A 17,311-nucleotide genomic window follows, 5' to 3' on the forward strand; every position below is an offset into this window, starting at 1 on the left:
GTGTGAATTCCAGGTGGCATTTCAGATGGACAGCTTCTCTTGAGCTATGCTTGGCTCCCCCTGAAATTTTTTCCTGCTTTCCTCAGCACAACATGCTTTGTTTCTAGACTTTCCCTTTCCTCCTCGGCTGTGGCCTTGATGCTGTTTGAGTTGTAGTGGCAAAGGGATTCTACATGTTTAAGGTAAAGCCTTTTGCCTCTTCATAGGCTAAAGGAAAATCCATTCGGTTTTACAGCCAGGTGAATTTTCCAAGATCCTCTAGATCCCCGTGCTTCTCAAGTTGGGCTACCTAAACACCAACACAATGTGGTGGTGCTGGTGGGGCCGCAGTGGGCATCTCTGGAGCCACAGAATGAATATGTGTGTCTTCCCAGGGCATCAATTTTTCCATACAGATTTTGGTAAAAGCATATTATTTAGAAATTAAAACAAACACTTCTGGAGGAGAATGGAAAGATATCCCCAAAATTGAAGGCTTAAAAAGGAACTTTATAGAAATCTCTCCCACCGTTTTTCTTCCAGGCACCCCTGAGAATGCACTCACTTGCCTCTGCAGTTAGAGGTAATTCCGTGGGCGAGTAGAAGGGGCACCAACCGAGCCAGTGGTTTCCAACCATGTCACCCAGCAAAACTTTTATTATTTTTTTTTCCTATGGAGTTTTTTAACAGCTTAATAAAACACTTCTCTTTTGAAAGATTTTCCTTATTGACTACCAAATCAGCTGACTTACAAAGTAATCATTTTCTCCTTATTATTAATGACCTAATGAAGTGGGTTTATACATTTTAAGCAGAGGTAATATGATAATCATATTAGACCGTGCAGTTTTATCTTGAGTAATGGTGCCATAGTTTAGGCTTTTTGACACCTGGCAAATGACTCTGAGAGTCCCCTTCCTATTTTGGCCAGATTGAGAACATTTTAACTGCTTTATTTTATTGTTATTTTTTTAACTTCCTTATTTTGAAAATGAAGAAACCCAGCCCAAGGAGGTGAGATGGTTAACCGAGATTTTCGTAAAAACCTTAAAGGGGCGCCTGGGTGGCTCAGTCGGTTGGGCGTCTGACTTCGGCTCAGGTCATGATCTCACTGCTCATGAGTTCCAGCCCCGCGTCAGGCTCTGTGCTGACAGCTCAGAGCCTGGAGCCTGCTTCAGATTCTGTCTCCGTCTCTCTCTGCCCCTCCCCGCTCGCTCTCCGTCTCTGTCTCTCTCTCTCAAATATAAAAAATAAAACAAAAAATTAAAAAGAAACAACAACCTTAAAGAACCCAGTGAACTTCCTCTATGGCAAAAGGAATGCAAATTAACCTAGTACTTACATATCACACATTCTAACTGCTATAGATTTGGCATGAGGCTAGTGAACTCCTTTTGGTTGGTCAGTTGGACACAGAAACGAGAAAGGCTATGTCTATCATATGATTTGTTCTCCTGCCCATCCACTTCTCTTTTCCTTGGATCCATTTCCCTTTTACTTCCACACTCTGGACATTTTTCCCTGGAGTCCAGAATTCCCAATCTCCTTGCAAGGTTTGGTCTTTTCTCTCTCATTGTAGCCGGTTCCTTCTCCAGCCAAGCAACTATCCCTCTGAGCAGGCATAGCCAGCACAATAGAGGGTCTGTGAGTGTGTGGTGAGCCGGCCGGCTGGGGCAAGACCACTCCACTGCTCCTGAAATAGGCCCCACGCTATTGTGGTGTTTAATTATCAACAGCATTTCTACCACCCAGTGTCTGAGTGGGTATTTGTTCTAAGACCTGCCCAGCTAATTAACTAGAGGTGGGGGTGGGGGTGGGGTGGGAACTTGGTGTTCAAAGAATACAATTACGGTTACTGTTTAAATCCTGAGATAAATAATGATCAGGCTGAATGTTTTTTCCTCACCATCAGAGTCTAACCTATGGATCGCCAAGTACACACTACTTCTTAATTTCGTCTTGCCCTGCAATTGATGAGTTTTGGCCTGGTTGATAATTGCTTGGAGCAATATAACGAGGGTAAAATGTAAACTAATTTCAATTTTTAACTGAAGGTGTTAGGGAATGATTCATTTGATTTGCTTGAAAAAATGAATACATGTGCCCATTACTAAATGATATGACATTCTACAACTTAGCAACAACTTTTCTATTGTCACTAGCATTTTTCTTTTCTCTTTTTTTTAATTGATGAGAAAAGGAGGCACAAAGACAATCAGTCTCAGTATCCGAAAGAGCCTCAGAACCAGCCTTAGGTGCCTCTTCTTATAGTACCCGTGGCCCAGGAGGGGAACTCACCGCTCACTAAGGTGGCCCTGTCCATTCTCACTGTCGGTTTTAATTTTAAAAGAGTTTAATTTAGGGGCGCCTGGGTGGCTCGGTCGGTTGGGCGTCCGACTTCGGCTCGGGTCATGATCTCATGGTCCGTGAGTTCAAGCCCCGCGTCGGGCTCTGTGCCGACAGCTCGGAGCCTGGAGCCCGTTTCGGATTCTGTGTCTCCCTCTTTCTCTGCTCCTCCCCTGTTCATGCTCTGTCTCTCTCTGTCTCAAAAATAAATAAACGTTAAAAAAAAATTAAAAAAAAAAAGAGTTTAATTTAATTTTAAAGAGTTTCCTCATCCTGAGCCGAAATCTGCTTTCCTCTTATTTCCAAAGTAGAGGCAAAGTGATACAAGGGCTTTGGGTCGCAGATGCGGATCAAGCACTGCCCATTACAAATGTGTGATCCTAACCAGTTATGCTACCATCTGAAACCCCAGTGTCTCATCTGAAAACTGGCATAGTAATAGTACCTGTCTCATAAGTTGTGATCAATTACTGATAATCTTTACATAGATGGCTCTCAAATAGTGCAGTTTTGTATTATCATTATTATATTCATTGGGCTGTGTTATATGTTTTAGAGGCACACAAAACTAAATCAAATACTTGTTTTATAAAATAGCTCTGTTCTTCCATCAAAAAAAAAAAAATCTCTGACCGCAGTTAAAAATTTTCTGCCCCAACTACTATTCAGAAATATATTATATACTAAATGGTGTCAATTTTAACCCTATCTGTTATTTCAAAGAAGGAAACAAGGTCACTTAGGTATAAACCTTGAATTGTAAGCTAATATCCTCTGGGCAACCAAGAACGGCAGTTCATAAAACGACAACCTTCTAACAACCTCACAACTGACTTGTTTTCAGGTAGGAACTCAAAGGAAATACTATAGAGGAGTCCAATAATCCAATGTTTTTTAATTAAAAAACTCTCATAGCAGAAAAGCTTAAAACCTCAGTTTCAATTTACCTGTCTTGCTAAGGTTAAAGACTCAGAATTCACTTTGGCTTCACTTAGGTCTTGACCTAAGTCTTCTTTTCAAGTCTTGACCTTGAAGTCTTATTTTCAGGTTTTCCCAAGGACTTTTAGAATGTGGTTCCAAAATGTTTTAGAGATTTGGAGATTAAGTGTTTCATTTTAATTACTATGGCACTTTCTCCTCTTAGAACTCATTACGCCCTGGACATGGGGCTCTGGAATGTTCTTCCCTGCTCCTTTCCAGCAGAATGTGGATTCACAAAGTCCGTATTATACAGCTTAAGTTGTAATTGTGGTTCTTTAAGAGACAATGACCCAGAGAGAGACTTCTGTCCCAGCTCTCCCAAACTCCAATGGATAAATGGACATCTCTAAAACAAGCATACAAAACACTTGAGGAAATTATTTAGAAAATCCAAAGCAGATCACTGAATGATGTCATAGCTTAACTATGAAATAAGATAACCATATCTTTTGCCAATACTTTCAAGTACTGTCTAATAGAAATATAGTGTAAGCCAAATCATTTAAAATTTCCATAAAAAAGAAAAAAGTGATATCGACTTTAATAACCTATTTTAGTTTACTTAGTAGATCCAGACTATTATCACTTCAACATGTAATCCGTGTAGAATTATTAATGACATAGTATAGATATTATATATACAATATATATAAGTGTTAAGAAGTGTTTGTATTGGGCAGTGTTTTCAAAACACAAACTATACAACAGATGCATAAAATATTTAAACTCTTCACCAGAAACTCTTGGGTTGTTTTATATTGTTTTTGATATTTATATTGGCTAACTAACTGTCCTATAATAGCCACACCCTTCTGCACTGTACTTCTGAGCTGGGTCTGTGTGACCAATCACATTCAGCAGGAAATGATAATACGTCATTCCTGAGATTAGGTTATAAAAGACACTGTTGCTTCTACCTTGGTTTGTCTCTCTATCTCTCTGTCTGTCTGTCTCTCTCATCATTTGCACTGGGGGAAGCTAACTGTCATGTCAGGGAGCAGCCCTATGGAGAGGCCCATGCAGGAAGGAACATAAGTGTCTTGCCAACAGTTATTCTGAGTAAGGTTGGAAGTGGATCCTCTACCTCAATCAAGCCTTAAGAGGATAGTAACGGTTATGTTGGGAGAATTTAGGGACGTGGACCTAGGTTGTGAGCATGTGCATGTGCACATGTATGGATTGAGTGGGTTGTCAAAGGTATCCTTAAACTTTACCTGTCACATTTTAAGTTTTTACAAGGAGAATGTATTCTCTGTTGCATGTACATTTAAAAAATCAAAAACAAAACAATGAGGGACAATTAACTGCTAAAGAGCAGGTGAACAGACCTTAGGTTGTGGCCACCGGATGTCTAAATAATTACTCGGAAATATGAAAAAAGGTCAATTCACTCAGTATTTAGTAAAATCATTCCCTTCAAAAATAAACAAGACATTCACACCGTTCAAAAGAAGTGGCCTTGGGATTCATTCAATTCAATGCAGCACATATTTACTGAATGCCTACTGTTTCCTGGGGATGCCGAAATGAATGAGACAGATGGGTTCTGCTCTTATGGAGTTTACATGCTAATGCAGGAGAGACAGTAAATAAGCAAAGGAAATGGAAAAATACATATACAGTGATAAGTACTACGTAGAAAATTTAAGTGATGTGATGAGAACGTGACTTTAGACATTGGACTTGGTGGCCAAAGAAATCCTCGCTTGAAGATTTGACAGTTAAGTGGAAATGTTAGGAAGGAGTTGGTCAGGCAGCGATCAAGACGAAAAGCAGCCAAGCACTCCAAGCGTAGGGAACAGCTAGGACAGAGGCCCTCAGGTAAGACAGTGGGGTGTGTTCATGGGATGGAAGGGAGGCTGGTGGGGTTAGTGTATCGCGGGTGAGGGGTGAGCAGTGTGAGATGAAGCTTGAGAAGCAGGTCTGTAAGTCCGGGTGAGGATTTGTACACCTATTTTAATGAAGCAAATAAAAATATCTGGGGACTCATTCTAGAGACCTGCCCAAAGCTTGTTCTTTACATATTCTTAATGGTTGCAAATCTTTGTCCTTTGAGGGTGGATTTGATTTCAGGAAACCACTCTAAATCATCTGAAGCCAAGTCTGGTGAACGTGGAGGGTGATGACGCGGGGCGATGCTGTTTTGGAACAAAAATCAGGTGTGACTGTAAGCAACGAGTCAGATTTTCTCATAAACTGGCTCTGAGGACAAATCCAGAAGTGTTTGGAGCAATGGCCGCTCTGTTGGAACAAGTGTGGGGTCTCCCGTGAGGACCGTGTTAAAGGATAACATTTGTTTGGCTTGTAGACTTTCTGGTGTGTTTGTTTACATAAAGCCAGCCTCATTAGTTTATAGTCACACCTCTTAGACGTGCCCTGAACCAGTCCCAGCACCGGCACGGACCCTCGACTGCTGCAGAAACTTGTGGCGCATCCTGATGTTGTCTGTCAAAATTGTAACATCGGCGTCCGCGCCATACTCGCGTGATGGCTACTGGGCAATTGCGTTTTATGAAGTCACTGAACATAACTAATTCTGGGCGACATCTCCCAGTTCCACGGGCAATACCTGAGGGAAAGTGAGAGAGATCACAGAGAAATGCAGAGAGGGCCTGCAGAGAAGGGAGAACACAGCTGCAAGGAAGGGCAGAAAGACTGAAGATGAAGTGCATCCCACCATCCTTCCTGGTCCGCATCATTCAACAGTGTAAAGCTGAAAACAGTCAGGCTCCCTCTACGGCCAAATTCTACAACAGTACCTGGAAAAATAACAACGCAACAATAGCAAAAGATACTCCCGAGCGTAAATTGCTGGAAGACTTACAGGTATTTTCCATACTCTGTGTAACGCGCTCTGCACGTAACTCATGTGCGTGTGTATGTGCATAAATTCAATACCTGTAATTCCCAGCAGTGGGAGACAGGGTTCAAAATTTCAACTGAAGATTTCTGAGCACCTACTCTGTGCCGGGTACTGGGGTCGCAAGACAGACAAAATCCATGTGAGTGACCAGATTTGTACATGGTAGGTATCCAAAAAGAACTCGTTTCTTTATGATTACTGTTTATGGACCCTAGATGGTGTGAAATAAATAGCAGTCTCAGAAAGGCAAGGACCCCACTGATGATTCGGCAAATTCCTTCTAGAGGCTGCTGAACTGGGATTTCAGAATGGGGGCAGGATATGAGTTAGTCAGAATGAGGCAAAGGCTTAGACTGGGGACTTTCACTTATAGAGACAAGTCTTTCTTGGACAGCGTTTGTTCAGTTGAGCAGGTGTCATGGCGACTGGGATACTGAGTGGATGGAACGACCAAAGGCACAGTCCCTGGGTGTCGTGAGGTGCTTCTCTACATTAGCTGTCCTAGTTCCAGTCCTTTCTAGTCTGTGCCTGTTTCCTGAGCTCAGCACACCAGTCCACCTGGAAGTATTTGGGACTCTACTTTAATCAAGACTGATATTAGAAGGAATGGATATTACTTTGCTGCTTGCTTAAAGATGGGAAGAACGGGAAAAGTCACTGAATAAGGATACTAGATTGATCTAATGAGTAGGCCGGGTTCTGCATGTATTTAACATGGGGGTGGTGTGCAAGTTTGGGTGGCTCCTTCTGGGACTTTCCCGATAAAGAAGGAAATGTACATGGTTGAGTTTCAAGCCATGTTTGTAAAGAACACCTTGCTACGGTGTTGTGATTCAGGAGCTAAAGACTGAAAAGCATGCCTGACCAATAATTTAGAGTTAGGTCCCTAAACTCAGCTGTGTCTTTGTGATTCCTGCAATGAACTGGGGAGAATCACAGAGGACTTGCTTCAGAGTTGTGCTGGGATCCTTGGTTGGCAGAGTGGAAAGCACATCGGGCTGGCTTTCAGAAGGGAACATACAGGAAACAGAAGACAGAAAATTAACCCTCGTAGAGACGCTGTACTCTGCTTTGGAATGCCTGACTGGCATTAGAAGAGGAGCTGACGGAGAGTCAGGGAAGGAAAGAATTGAGGTGTGATAGTGAGTGTGCTGATGCTTTTACACAAATACCAAAGCATTTGATATAGAGGAATTGGGTTTAAATCCTACTTCTGCCATCTACTAGCTTTGTAGCATTGGGTGAATTATTTTGACTTTCCTTTTTTTAATGTTTATTTACTTTGTTTCGAGACAGAGAGAGAGAGAGAGAGAGAGAGAGAGAGAGAGAGAGGCAGCAGGAGAGGAGCATAGAGAGAGGGAAAGAGACAATCCCAAGCAGGCTCCATGCTGTCGGCGCAGAGCCTGACCCAGGGCTCAATCTCATAAACCATGAGATCATGATCTGAGCTGAAATCAAGAGGCAGATGCTTAACCACCTCAGCCTCCCAGGCACCCTTGACTTTTCTTCTTCTAGTTTCCTCATTGAGCAAAAGGATGAAACAGACTCCCATCTCATAAGCCAGTTGTGAGGACCGAATGAGGTGATGCAAGCAAAAGAAGTTTTACAATGTGTAAAACACTCTAAGAAATTAAGACCTCATTGTTATTTTTCTTCTTTTACTTCCTGCCTCTGCAACTTCTGGGGAACAATTCGCAGCAGGTGTTTGCTTATCTGGTTCTGGCTGGCGAACCCTGGTGTTTCTCATGGGCTGGCTCGCACTCATGCACAGAAGCAATTCTGTGTCTTTTGTACTTGATATATAAAGTGAATTAAAAATCCCTGAAAACAGATTGTGCTTTTCTATCATGCCTCTCTCCAACAGGAAAGGCACCTTAGGGTATAGGACAGAACAAAACAATATACCGTAGGATTTTAGCAAATGGCACAAAGGGAAAGATTCAGGGCCCCAGTCCTCCATATTGATTATTTGGAAAAGCAGCAAGTTTGCATAGAAGGATCCCAGGCATGGGTGTCCCACAGAGTTGGGTTTGAGTCATTGACGTCCCTATTCACCTGCCAGATGTGTGACCTTTGGTTAGTCACGTAACCCCCTCAGAGTCTGTGCTACCATGAAAACTCATGTATATGGAGACTTCATAGCTACCCAATCGATATTCCTTTGCCATTTTTACACATGTGGGAGTCTAACAGGGAACTATCTCTTTGACTTCTTGGGTGGCCAAGGTGACTTAGGTGTCCTATTTCCTGGAGGCTAAAACCTAGGTTTATCTCTCACCTTCCTTTACAACTTTGTGATGATGGTTCTGGTTATCATCCCAGAGGGAATGAGAAAACCAGGGACCTTTTGAATGAATTTGTTTTTGGTTTAACTAGATATTTAGTACGTGGGTTCTTTTATGGAGATTTAATTATGCACAAAGGGACTTGGGGAGATTGGGAGTCTCACTGGTTTCACGGAAAATGCAGAATTCTTTGTAGTGTCTCAGGTAAGTGGGACTGATGTTTCATCCAGCCCAGTGCAGGCAACATCTGCATGAATGGTTCCCTTGTTCCTACAGAATGGGGCTCAGTCCACATTCTCTATGTTCAGACCCTCTGCTCCTCTCTCCACCGCTCTCTCACTGGATCTTTGGGATAGACGTTATTGCAACATAAATTAGAAGGTAGCAAAGAGGGCTTTCGATTTCTTCCATCTCTATTTGCCCACCCCTACCCCTCCAAGCCCCCCGCTCCACTAGAAAGAAGTGACACTTTGACGAAAGAGCTCTTACTGAGAAGCCCCGATCCTACGGAACCCAAATCCTCACTCTGTGTGACAGGGATGTGGTGAGCCCAGCATTTTTAAAATAAAGAGTTTTCTGATACAAGGATCTGCCTCTGTACGTAGTCTTTGGGTGGTGGGGGTTTATGAAACTTACGAGCAGAGATGTGGCCTCTAATTATATATTTGCTTGCTTCTCTGGGTCTCACCGCTTGGAAGTAAGTGAATCAGTATTAGTGAAAGTAACAGTTTGATGGGTTTACTTTTTTCTTTTAGGAAACATAAAAACTGTGGCTTGGAGCCATTGTGGTCATTGGGTCAGAGAGTTTGCACCAGGGGAATGTGAGTGCCCACCTCGGAATGTTGCTGTAGGGTTTAAAGGAGTGAATGCATGTAAAGTGCTCAGAATAGTGCCTGGCGCAGGGCAAGGGCTGTGCGACTTCGTCCTGTCCGCTCCCGGCGGGCTCTGCCACGGGCCCCAGAGTAGCTCCCTTTGGCAAGTACTCTCAGCTCTACTTCAAAACACATCCGGAAAGCAGCCGGTCCCGAAAGACCACGCGTTATCGGATTCCATTTACGTGAAATGTCCTGACTGGGCAAATCTATACAGAAGGACAAGGTAGCTTAGTGTCTGCCTAGGACTGGGAAGAGTGGGGAGGTCGGGCAGTGGTAGCTAAAAGGTGAGGTGTGAGTGAAGAAAAGGGTCTAAACCTGATTGTGGTGATGGTTGCACAACCGTGCATTTACCAAAAACCACTGAACTGTACATGTGAAATGGGTGAATCGCATGCATGTGAATTGTATCTCAAGCTGTTCAAAGGCGCATCCAGAATTCCGTGCCAGCCCGCCACCAAGGTCACTACCCTGCTAGTCCAAGCACCTGCATCTGTCTCCTGGACCCCTAACCAGTCTTCCCAATATCGCAGCGGCCCCGCCACTGTCTTATCTCCCGCAGAGCCCTGCAGTGATCGTCTCAAATGTAAACCAGAACACATTATTCAGCTGCTTAAACTGCTCTGCTGTCTCCCCATCACATTTACAATCAAAGCGAAACACCTTACCGTGGTCTGCAAGAGCCTGAACGGTCTTCCTCCACCATCACTCTCCCCTTGGTTTATCTGCTGTAGCCACACTGGCCTCGTTCTTCAAACAGGGCAACTCACTCCTACCTGCCTTGGCAGCTTTCTATTTGCTATTCACTCTGCCTAGAATGTGACCCCACATGTCCTCACTTGGCTCATTCCTTGATATCCTCTAGGACCAGGCTCAAATGTCACTGCATCAGAGAGGCTTTTCTTGCCCAACCCTATTTAGAATAGTCCCCACTCTGTCAGTCTCTAGCCACTCACTTATTTTCTTCATCACGTTTGTCACTGTTTGCGTTTACAACTTAATTGATCTATTTACTTGCTTATTGGAAGTCTCCCCCACTAGTGTGTAAGTTCTATGACAACAGGGATTTTGTCTTGTTCACCATGGTGAGGTGAGCCTAGGTACCTAGAACAGTGCTCTGTCCTCAGTGTTTGTTTGTTGTTTTTTTAACATTTATTTTTGAGACAGAGAGAGACACAGCATGAACAGGGGAGGGTCAGAGAGAGTGGGAGACACAGAATCTGAAACAGGCTCCAGGCTCTGAGCTGTCAGCACAGAGCCCGACACAGGGTTCGAACTCACGCGGGGATCACGAGATCATGACCTGAGCCGAAGTCGGACGCCCAACCGACTGAGCCACCCAGGCACCCCTGTCCTCAGTGTTTGCCAAATGAATGAATGAATGAATGAATGAAGCAAGCCACCATATTGACTGTGGACCCAAGACACTAACCCACATACACACTTAAACCTTTTCTATGTATACTTCCTATTCTATAGCCTCACTTGGAGTGTTTCATATATTTTAAAACTTGGGTTAAATTCTTAGGAGGAAGTTCTTTCCAGGATCCCTTTCAATTCCACTTGGTGTATTCTATGTAGCACGTAACTCGATGCCTACACTGGTAAAATTCTATAGGTATTTGCATGAAAGTACGTGAAAACATGTAAAGGAATTCTGAGCCTATCTTCATCAACTGTTCATGCTGTAAATGTCAGCCATGCTATTTCGGTGGCACAAAGCTGGATCTAGCCTTAATAATACATGTTTTTATCCCCAGGTTTACTTACAGTGCGGACTTTCTCTGGCCCCTGTCCTCAGAAGAATCCTGGCAATGGGCACGTTGTTGGTCATGATGGCGATATCCAGGGGCGTCAGCCCCTCACTGTTAGGGGTGTTGAGATCTAGCTCCTCTGGTGTATACTGATACAGGAGGATCTGCACAGCATCCATGTCCTGTTGTTCGACTGCTTCAAACATGGCTTCGTTGCCCTGGAAGTTCTGGAGGACAAGCACACATGCAGGTGAGCACACTTTCATAGACCGGCTTGCCTTGCGGCTTAGCTGTTTTAAATTCAGTGCAATTGATCCCAACAAACACGACTTGTTAAACACAGCTGGATCCTCCCTCCCTCTTGTCTAACGGCCATTGAATGGATCTGTACATTTAGATGCATTGAGACCATACGGTAGGGCATGCCTAGTCTACAGGTAAGGGCAAACACCGGCTTTTCTCGAAACCAGTCTTCTGTGCGAAACCATCTGATAGGTCATTAGAAGGTGTCCCATGAGGAACGTGGCCTGCAGTCATATAAATCTGGTACACACTGGATTCGTCTAGGTTACCACACTATTTTACTGTAAGACCCGTCAGGGCCTTTGATAATTCTAACATGCAGTTATGCCTCTCCGATAGGTGAGCAATATGACCTATTTTAAATATTTGTGCAGAGAACATATTTTTCATTGCATTTGTTTTAACTGCCCCTGGAATAGCATTCTACAGAACACAGTTCGGGAAGTGTTGGCATAGATAACGCAGTACAGGTCATTTAAATTACGACTGGCTTGGAGTTGAGAGCACGATCTCCCCTCCGCTCATCCCCTCTCTCCCCATCCCCACGTCTCTTCTCTTCTATCACTCAGACCCAGACGCTGTCATCCCTTGCCTGGACGATGGCAATGACCTGCCCATTGCTGGTTCTTGTCTCCTCCAGCCCATGTTTCATATTGAGATGAGAGTAGTCTCTCTAAAACTGATGTTACATACCCCTTCCTTTCTGCAGCTCCCAAATAGCTCTCACTGCCTGCAGGCTGGCTCCCCAGCTCCTAGACTCCTCTGTACTAACTAACGTCTGCACCTTCTCAGCCCCGAGGCCTCAACCACCGAACACCTGGCTTTGCTGAGCCCCTGAGGGAAGGGCTCAAGAGGTGGTGTCCAGGGAGAGCTTTGGTGGTTGGGTGGCCACCTGTGCCGAGAGGACCAAAAGTTGAATGTTCACAGGATTCAAATCACCTATATTAAAAAAAGTAGCTAACGACAATACGATTCCACTGAAAAGTTCTACCAGAGATTAATAGTAAACAAAGGACAAAAGGTCTGGAATTCTCTCATACGGATTTCTGTAGCTCATGGGAGAAGAGCAACACATACACTATTTCTACATCTGTTTGGGATCTTCTCTAAGTGTTGTTTGCTCTTTAAAGAATGTTGAAATACCATCGGTCCTGACACAGCTTAGGGCTTGCCTGATCGAACATATTTATGGTTGGCAGGTTTAATTTTAGTACCATCAAAAATCAATTCTCTCCATCAAAGGCAGCAGGTCAGCTTAAGTGAGTACAGGACACATGGTTGAAATCTGAGGGAAATACAATGCTATTATGCAAATACTTGTTTTGACAGTGGGGTCCCAAGGGATAGAACTATTTTGGTGTGCAGCTCTCTTTGCTACAGGACAATCTACTGAATGCAAAGGTGTTTTGTCTCCAATCTGCCAAACTGAAGAGCCTCTGATGCTTAGGCCTTAAGTCAGCCACAACCAAGCCCTCCCAGAAGATGAGCTTGAAATGAGACAACAAATGGGAAAACAGAACAAAGTCAACATGCTGCCCTGTCCACAGTTGTGTATTTGGTTGTCATTCTTACTATGCCTCATTTCTCATGTGCTGTATTTGCTCTCACTCTGAAGTCCTTTCCTCCTCCATGCTTTCGTTGGCAAACTCTAGCATGTTTCTCTTGGGAAAGCCTAGGGCTCATTTCTGTTTGAAGCTCCAACAAATGGTGTCATTGCCCCCTGCAGAAATGCCCTTGCTGAGCATGTTGATATATTATGCCCTCAGCTTTTACTGATGGTCAGTATCAGAAACTACTCTATGAGAAAGTCTATAACATCACCAATACAGACCTTTATACTCTATTACAGAATTCACTGTGACGTCATATAAAGGCCCAGAGGACTATAAACAGGAAAATACTCGTTTCTCCTGGTAGACTGATATACTTTCAGTTATCAGCTAATAGGATGCTATAACCACTTGGGCTTCCCTTTTTGCTTTGACTGACGAGGAGCTCAGAGATAAATGTAATGATAAATTTTAGGTACTATATTTGCCGAGGCTTTTAGTATATCTGTTTCTATTTCTATCTTCATCATTTCTTTTTTTTTTTTTTTAATTTTTTTCAACGTTTATTTATTTTTGGGACAGAGAGAGACAGAGCATGAACGGGGGAGGGGCAGAGAGAGAGGGAGACACAGAATCGGAAACAGGCTCCAGGCTCCGAGCCATCAGCCCAGAGCCCGACGCAGGGCTCGAACTCAGGGACCGCGAGATCGTGACCTGGCTGAAGTCGAACGCTTAACCGACTGCACCACCCAGGCGCCCCTCTAGTTTTTTTTTTTTAAAGAATTTTTTTTTAACGTTTACTCATTTTTTTGAGAGACGGAGAGAGACAGAGCATGAGCGGGGGAGGGTCAGAGAGATGAGAAGGGGAGGGGCAGAGAGACAGACACAGAATTCGAAGCAAGCTCCAGGCTCTGAACTGACAGCATAGAGCCCGACACGGAGCTCAAACTCACAAACCGTGGGATCATGACCTGAGCCGAAGTCGGACACCCAATTGACTGAGCCACCCAGGTGCCCCATTTTCTACCTTTTTTCTTTTTCACTCTTTCCTTCCTTCCCTTCCCTTCCTTCCTTCCTTCCTTCCTTCCTTCCTTCCTTCCTTCCTTCCTTCCTTCCTCCCTCTCTCCCTCTCTCCCTCTCTCCCTCTATCACTTTACTTATTTCCCATTATATAATACATACACTTTTTTTTTTTTTTTTGCCCTGGATTCTGTTTTGAATGCCTCTGGAAGACATATGGGCTGTACATTACAAATAAGTAAATGAAATATTCATTGTTTATTTGATACTTGAATGAACACTGAAGCTTTCAGAAAGCCTATATCATTCATGCTCCACAGTTATCAAACTGCTATTTTGTTGGTTTGTTTCTCTGATATATTAGAGAAAGAAAAACTAAGAGAAAAGAAGGGGCAAGAAATTAAGAAAAGGAAAGGGAAACTCCCGCAATCACTCAAGCTTTGGCTTCAGCACAGACACGTGTGGTTCCTGCCTTATCTGACTCTTGGCACTTGTAGACCTGCAAACACCAGGTTCTGAAGTAAACGTGGAACATCTTAGCATCTCCTTAAACCCAAACACAACTCCACAAAGCAAGCAGAGACAAGAATCCAAAGCATGTTATTACCACTGAGGTCTTCCTGAGGCTCAGCCGGTCGGTTCTTGTTCTGAAATAGGCCTCATCGAACGAAGAGTGGCTTCCCTTCAGCTTCTCAGAGAGGTTTCTGTACAGGCGTTTGGCAGCGTTGGGAGACGATGGGGCACTATGTTTTTTCGACTGAGAAAGATGCAGATTCTGCATTTGTTGGGTCATTTTCACAAAGCAGTTCCTGAGAAGAGGAAAACCTGATGTTGTATCATTTACACAATGTAATTATAAGTTGACAAAGAATTTTATCATCACCAGTAACCATCTGGAATCCTAATAAAATACTGTAGCTGGAGGCGACCTTCGAGATGAGGGCCAGCTTTTTCATGTTATAGACAAGAAGGCTGAAACTCAGGGAGGGAAACAGCTTGTTTACAGCCACGTAGCTAATTGGGGACAAGAATGTAATGACTATATCCATTTACTATCTACACATATACACTTATATACACACATGTATACGACATGAGCCTTGACTCAAGTCTTTTGGTCTCTGTCCCACTGAGGGGAAGTGTCTCAAATCTATAACCAGGAGTTCTGTTCAGTTCCCCTTGGGTATATGTAATTGGGACCTTTCTACTTACCTCCTTTTAGATGTTGCCCTCTGTTGGGTATGGTTGTTCCCTGCAGATACCCCTTCTCTTGAGGTGTTAAATTGTGCGTTTTGTCTGAGATTTGGTGAGCTACCCCAGTGCCCAGAAGTTTGGGGGATTTGTATCCATAGCTCCATCCCTGCTCACCCCAGATACTCCAGATAGTGTCCTCTGGGGGGACTCACTACTGGTATTCTCCAAGTAGTACTTGACTGTTGCTCCACAAACCTCTAAACAGGTCCTCACCAATGTCACACCTGGAGTCAGTTTCCAGGAGATCAGCCATGCCATTTCAAAAGCCATCCACTATTAAGTTGGGTACTGCTACTGACATATTGATGCTGCTGAGGCAACGGCTGCCTGGCATGCATATGTGTACTGGATGAGCAAATGCACGAGTGAAACAACTGGCCAAGGCAATTATGTACCATGGCTTCACCCCGGGGAAGCCTCTAATACACTGGGCCCAGATCTCTCTGGAGCACACTGCTGCGTTCTCACCACCTCCCCTTGAATCTCCGATGGAGTCTTCCATTTGTAATGCTGCCATTGTTACATAGCTGTGGCCCTTGGACGTCATCTCCAGTCTTTGAATTGTCATAGTTTTATGGATCTCATGATACAATATCATGTAAGAATCTCTTTTATTAACCCAACTCATCATGGGACTGACTTTGATGATTCCCCAATTTCTATAGGATAAACTCTAAGTTCTTTGGCCTCACGTACCAGTTCTTACCTCTCCAGCCTCATTGCCTACTGTACCTCTATGTTTTATGTTTCTGTCTTTCTGATCTCCTTAGAGTTTCCTAAATAGTTCAAACTCTTTCCTGCATCTGGGTGCTTGTTTGCACTGCTTTTGCCTGTATTGGAATCCCATCTGTGCCTTCACCACCTAGGAAACAATTGCTGAGCCTTAAGGTCTATGCTCAAGGGGTCTCTGACAGTCTGAGGCAAACTTGTGTATTTCTTTACTCATTCGCTTGGTATATGCTTCTTACAGAAAATATTTTATTGTATTACAACTCTTTGGCTTTCTGTCTCCTAGCTAGTCTATATGTTTCTCAAGAACAAGGAATGCCAAGTATGAATTTTTATATCCCCAGCACCAAAAATGTACCTGCCTCAAAGTAAAAGAAACATGATACAGATTAGGCTATGGATTGCTCCTCTTCCAGCTACTGGCTATGTGATCTTGGGTGAGTTATTTAACACACCTGAATCTTATTTTTCTCGTTTATAAAATAGAGATAATACTAATAGCACATTATGGTTATGAAGATTTGGTGAGATAATGCATGTAAAGAGCTTAGAGTATAGAAAACTCATGGAAGCTATCATTTTTTGTTACAGAAGATGCTCAGTAAATACTTTAGAATAAAGGAATGTTCATATGAGAGTCTATTACAAGTAATATTCTAAGCAACTACTCAGAAAGCTCATTTTCTGCTCATACTTCTGAACTGGGTTCCATGTCCATTGGCCCCAACTAACCTTGACTTACTTGCACATTAACAAATGGAGATCTATCCTTATTACATTGTTGAATGTCTTTAGGCACCTTTTAAGTGTTGCTTGCAATTTCCTCCAACACAAAAAGCCTTCCCAGTACCTTCCAACGTGGTCAGATCTATTCAGGGTGAGTCACGTGTATCAGGCCCCACCCAGTCTTTGCTGAATGGTCATATTTACATTTGGGAGGATGACTTAATGCACTCTCTGTAGTGTGTATGTACATATGGGTGTGTTTTCATAAATCTTTAATAATCTCTTCATTTACTTAAATGCAGAAATAGAGTAGGTGATTTGGCATCTTCCTCCTTCCATCTACACATCCTTTAACTTTGATTCAATAGCAATTATAGCGTTTCCTCTATATCTTGCCATTCCCACAAAAAATCCAGATTGATATGCAAGCTGGCTCACATGGAGATCGCCTTAACCTCTTTCTTTCTGCCTTCTGTCTCTGGCCTTTTCCTTCAGCGTTAATGCCCCAGTTCAAGCCATCTGTCTTGTCTACATCATTATCATTCCCAAAATAACTCTACATTCTTTTGTATCTCACACAGTGCCCAGGAGTCCAGTAAATAAATTCTTGTCGATTGATCAAATTCCAGTCACTTGCCCTCTAACCGAT

The 17,311-nt window shown here is 43.3% G+C and overlaps 1 protein-coding gene across 8 annotated transcripts in view; it reads right to left on the reverse strand.

Annotated features, from left to right (window-relative positions):
* Nucleotides 1-17,311, reverse strand: part of ANKFN1 (ankyrin repeat and fibronectin type III domain containing 1) — a 603,208-nt gene that overhangs the window by 128,421 nt on the left and 457,476 nt on the right. For all 8 annotated transcript variants that reach the window (XM_045044941.1, XM_045044939.1, XM_045044940.1 and 5 more), the window contains 2 exons: nt 14,561-14,762; nt 11,097-11,307 (listed from right to left, as the gene is read on the reverse strand). In XM_045044941.1, coding sequence (XP_044900876.1) covers nt 11,097-11,307; nt 14,561-14,762 — 413 coding nt within the window. The remainder of the gene's footprint in view (nt 1-11,096; nt 11,308-14,560; nt 14,763-17,311) is intronic.

Source organism: Felis catus, chromosome E1 (assembly GCF_018350175.1).
Source record: "Felis catus isolate Fca126 chromosome E1, F.catus_Fca126_mat1.0, whole genome shotgun sequence".
Lineage (NCBI taxonomy): Eukaryota > Metazoa > Chordata > Mammalia > Carnivora > Felidae > Felis > Felis catus.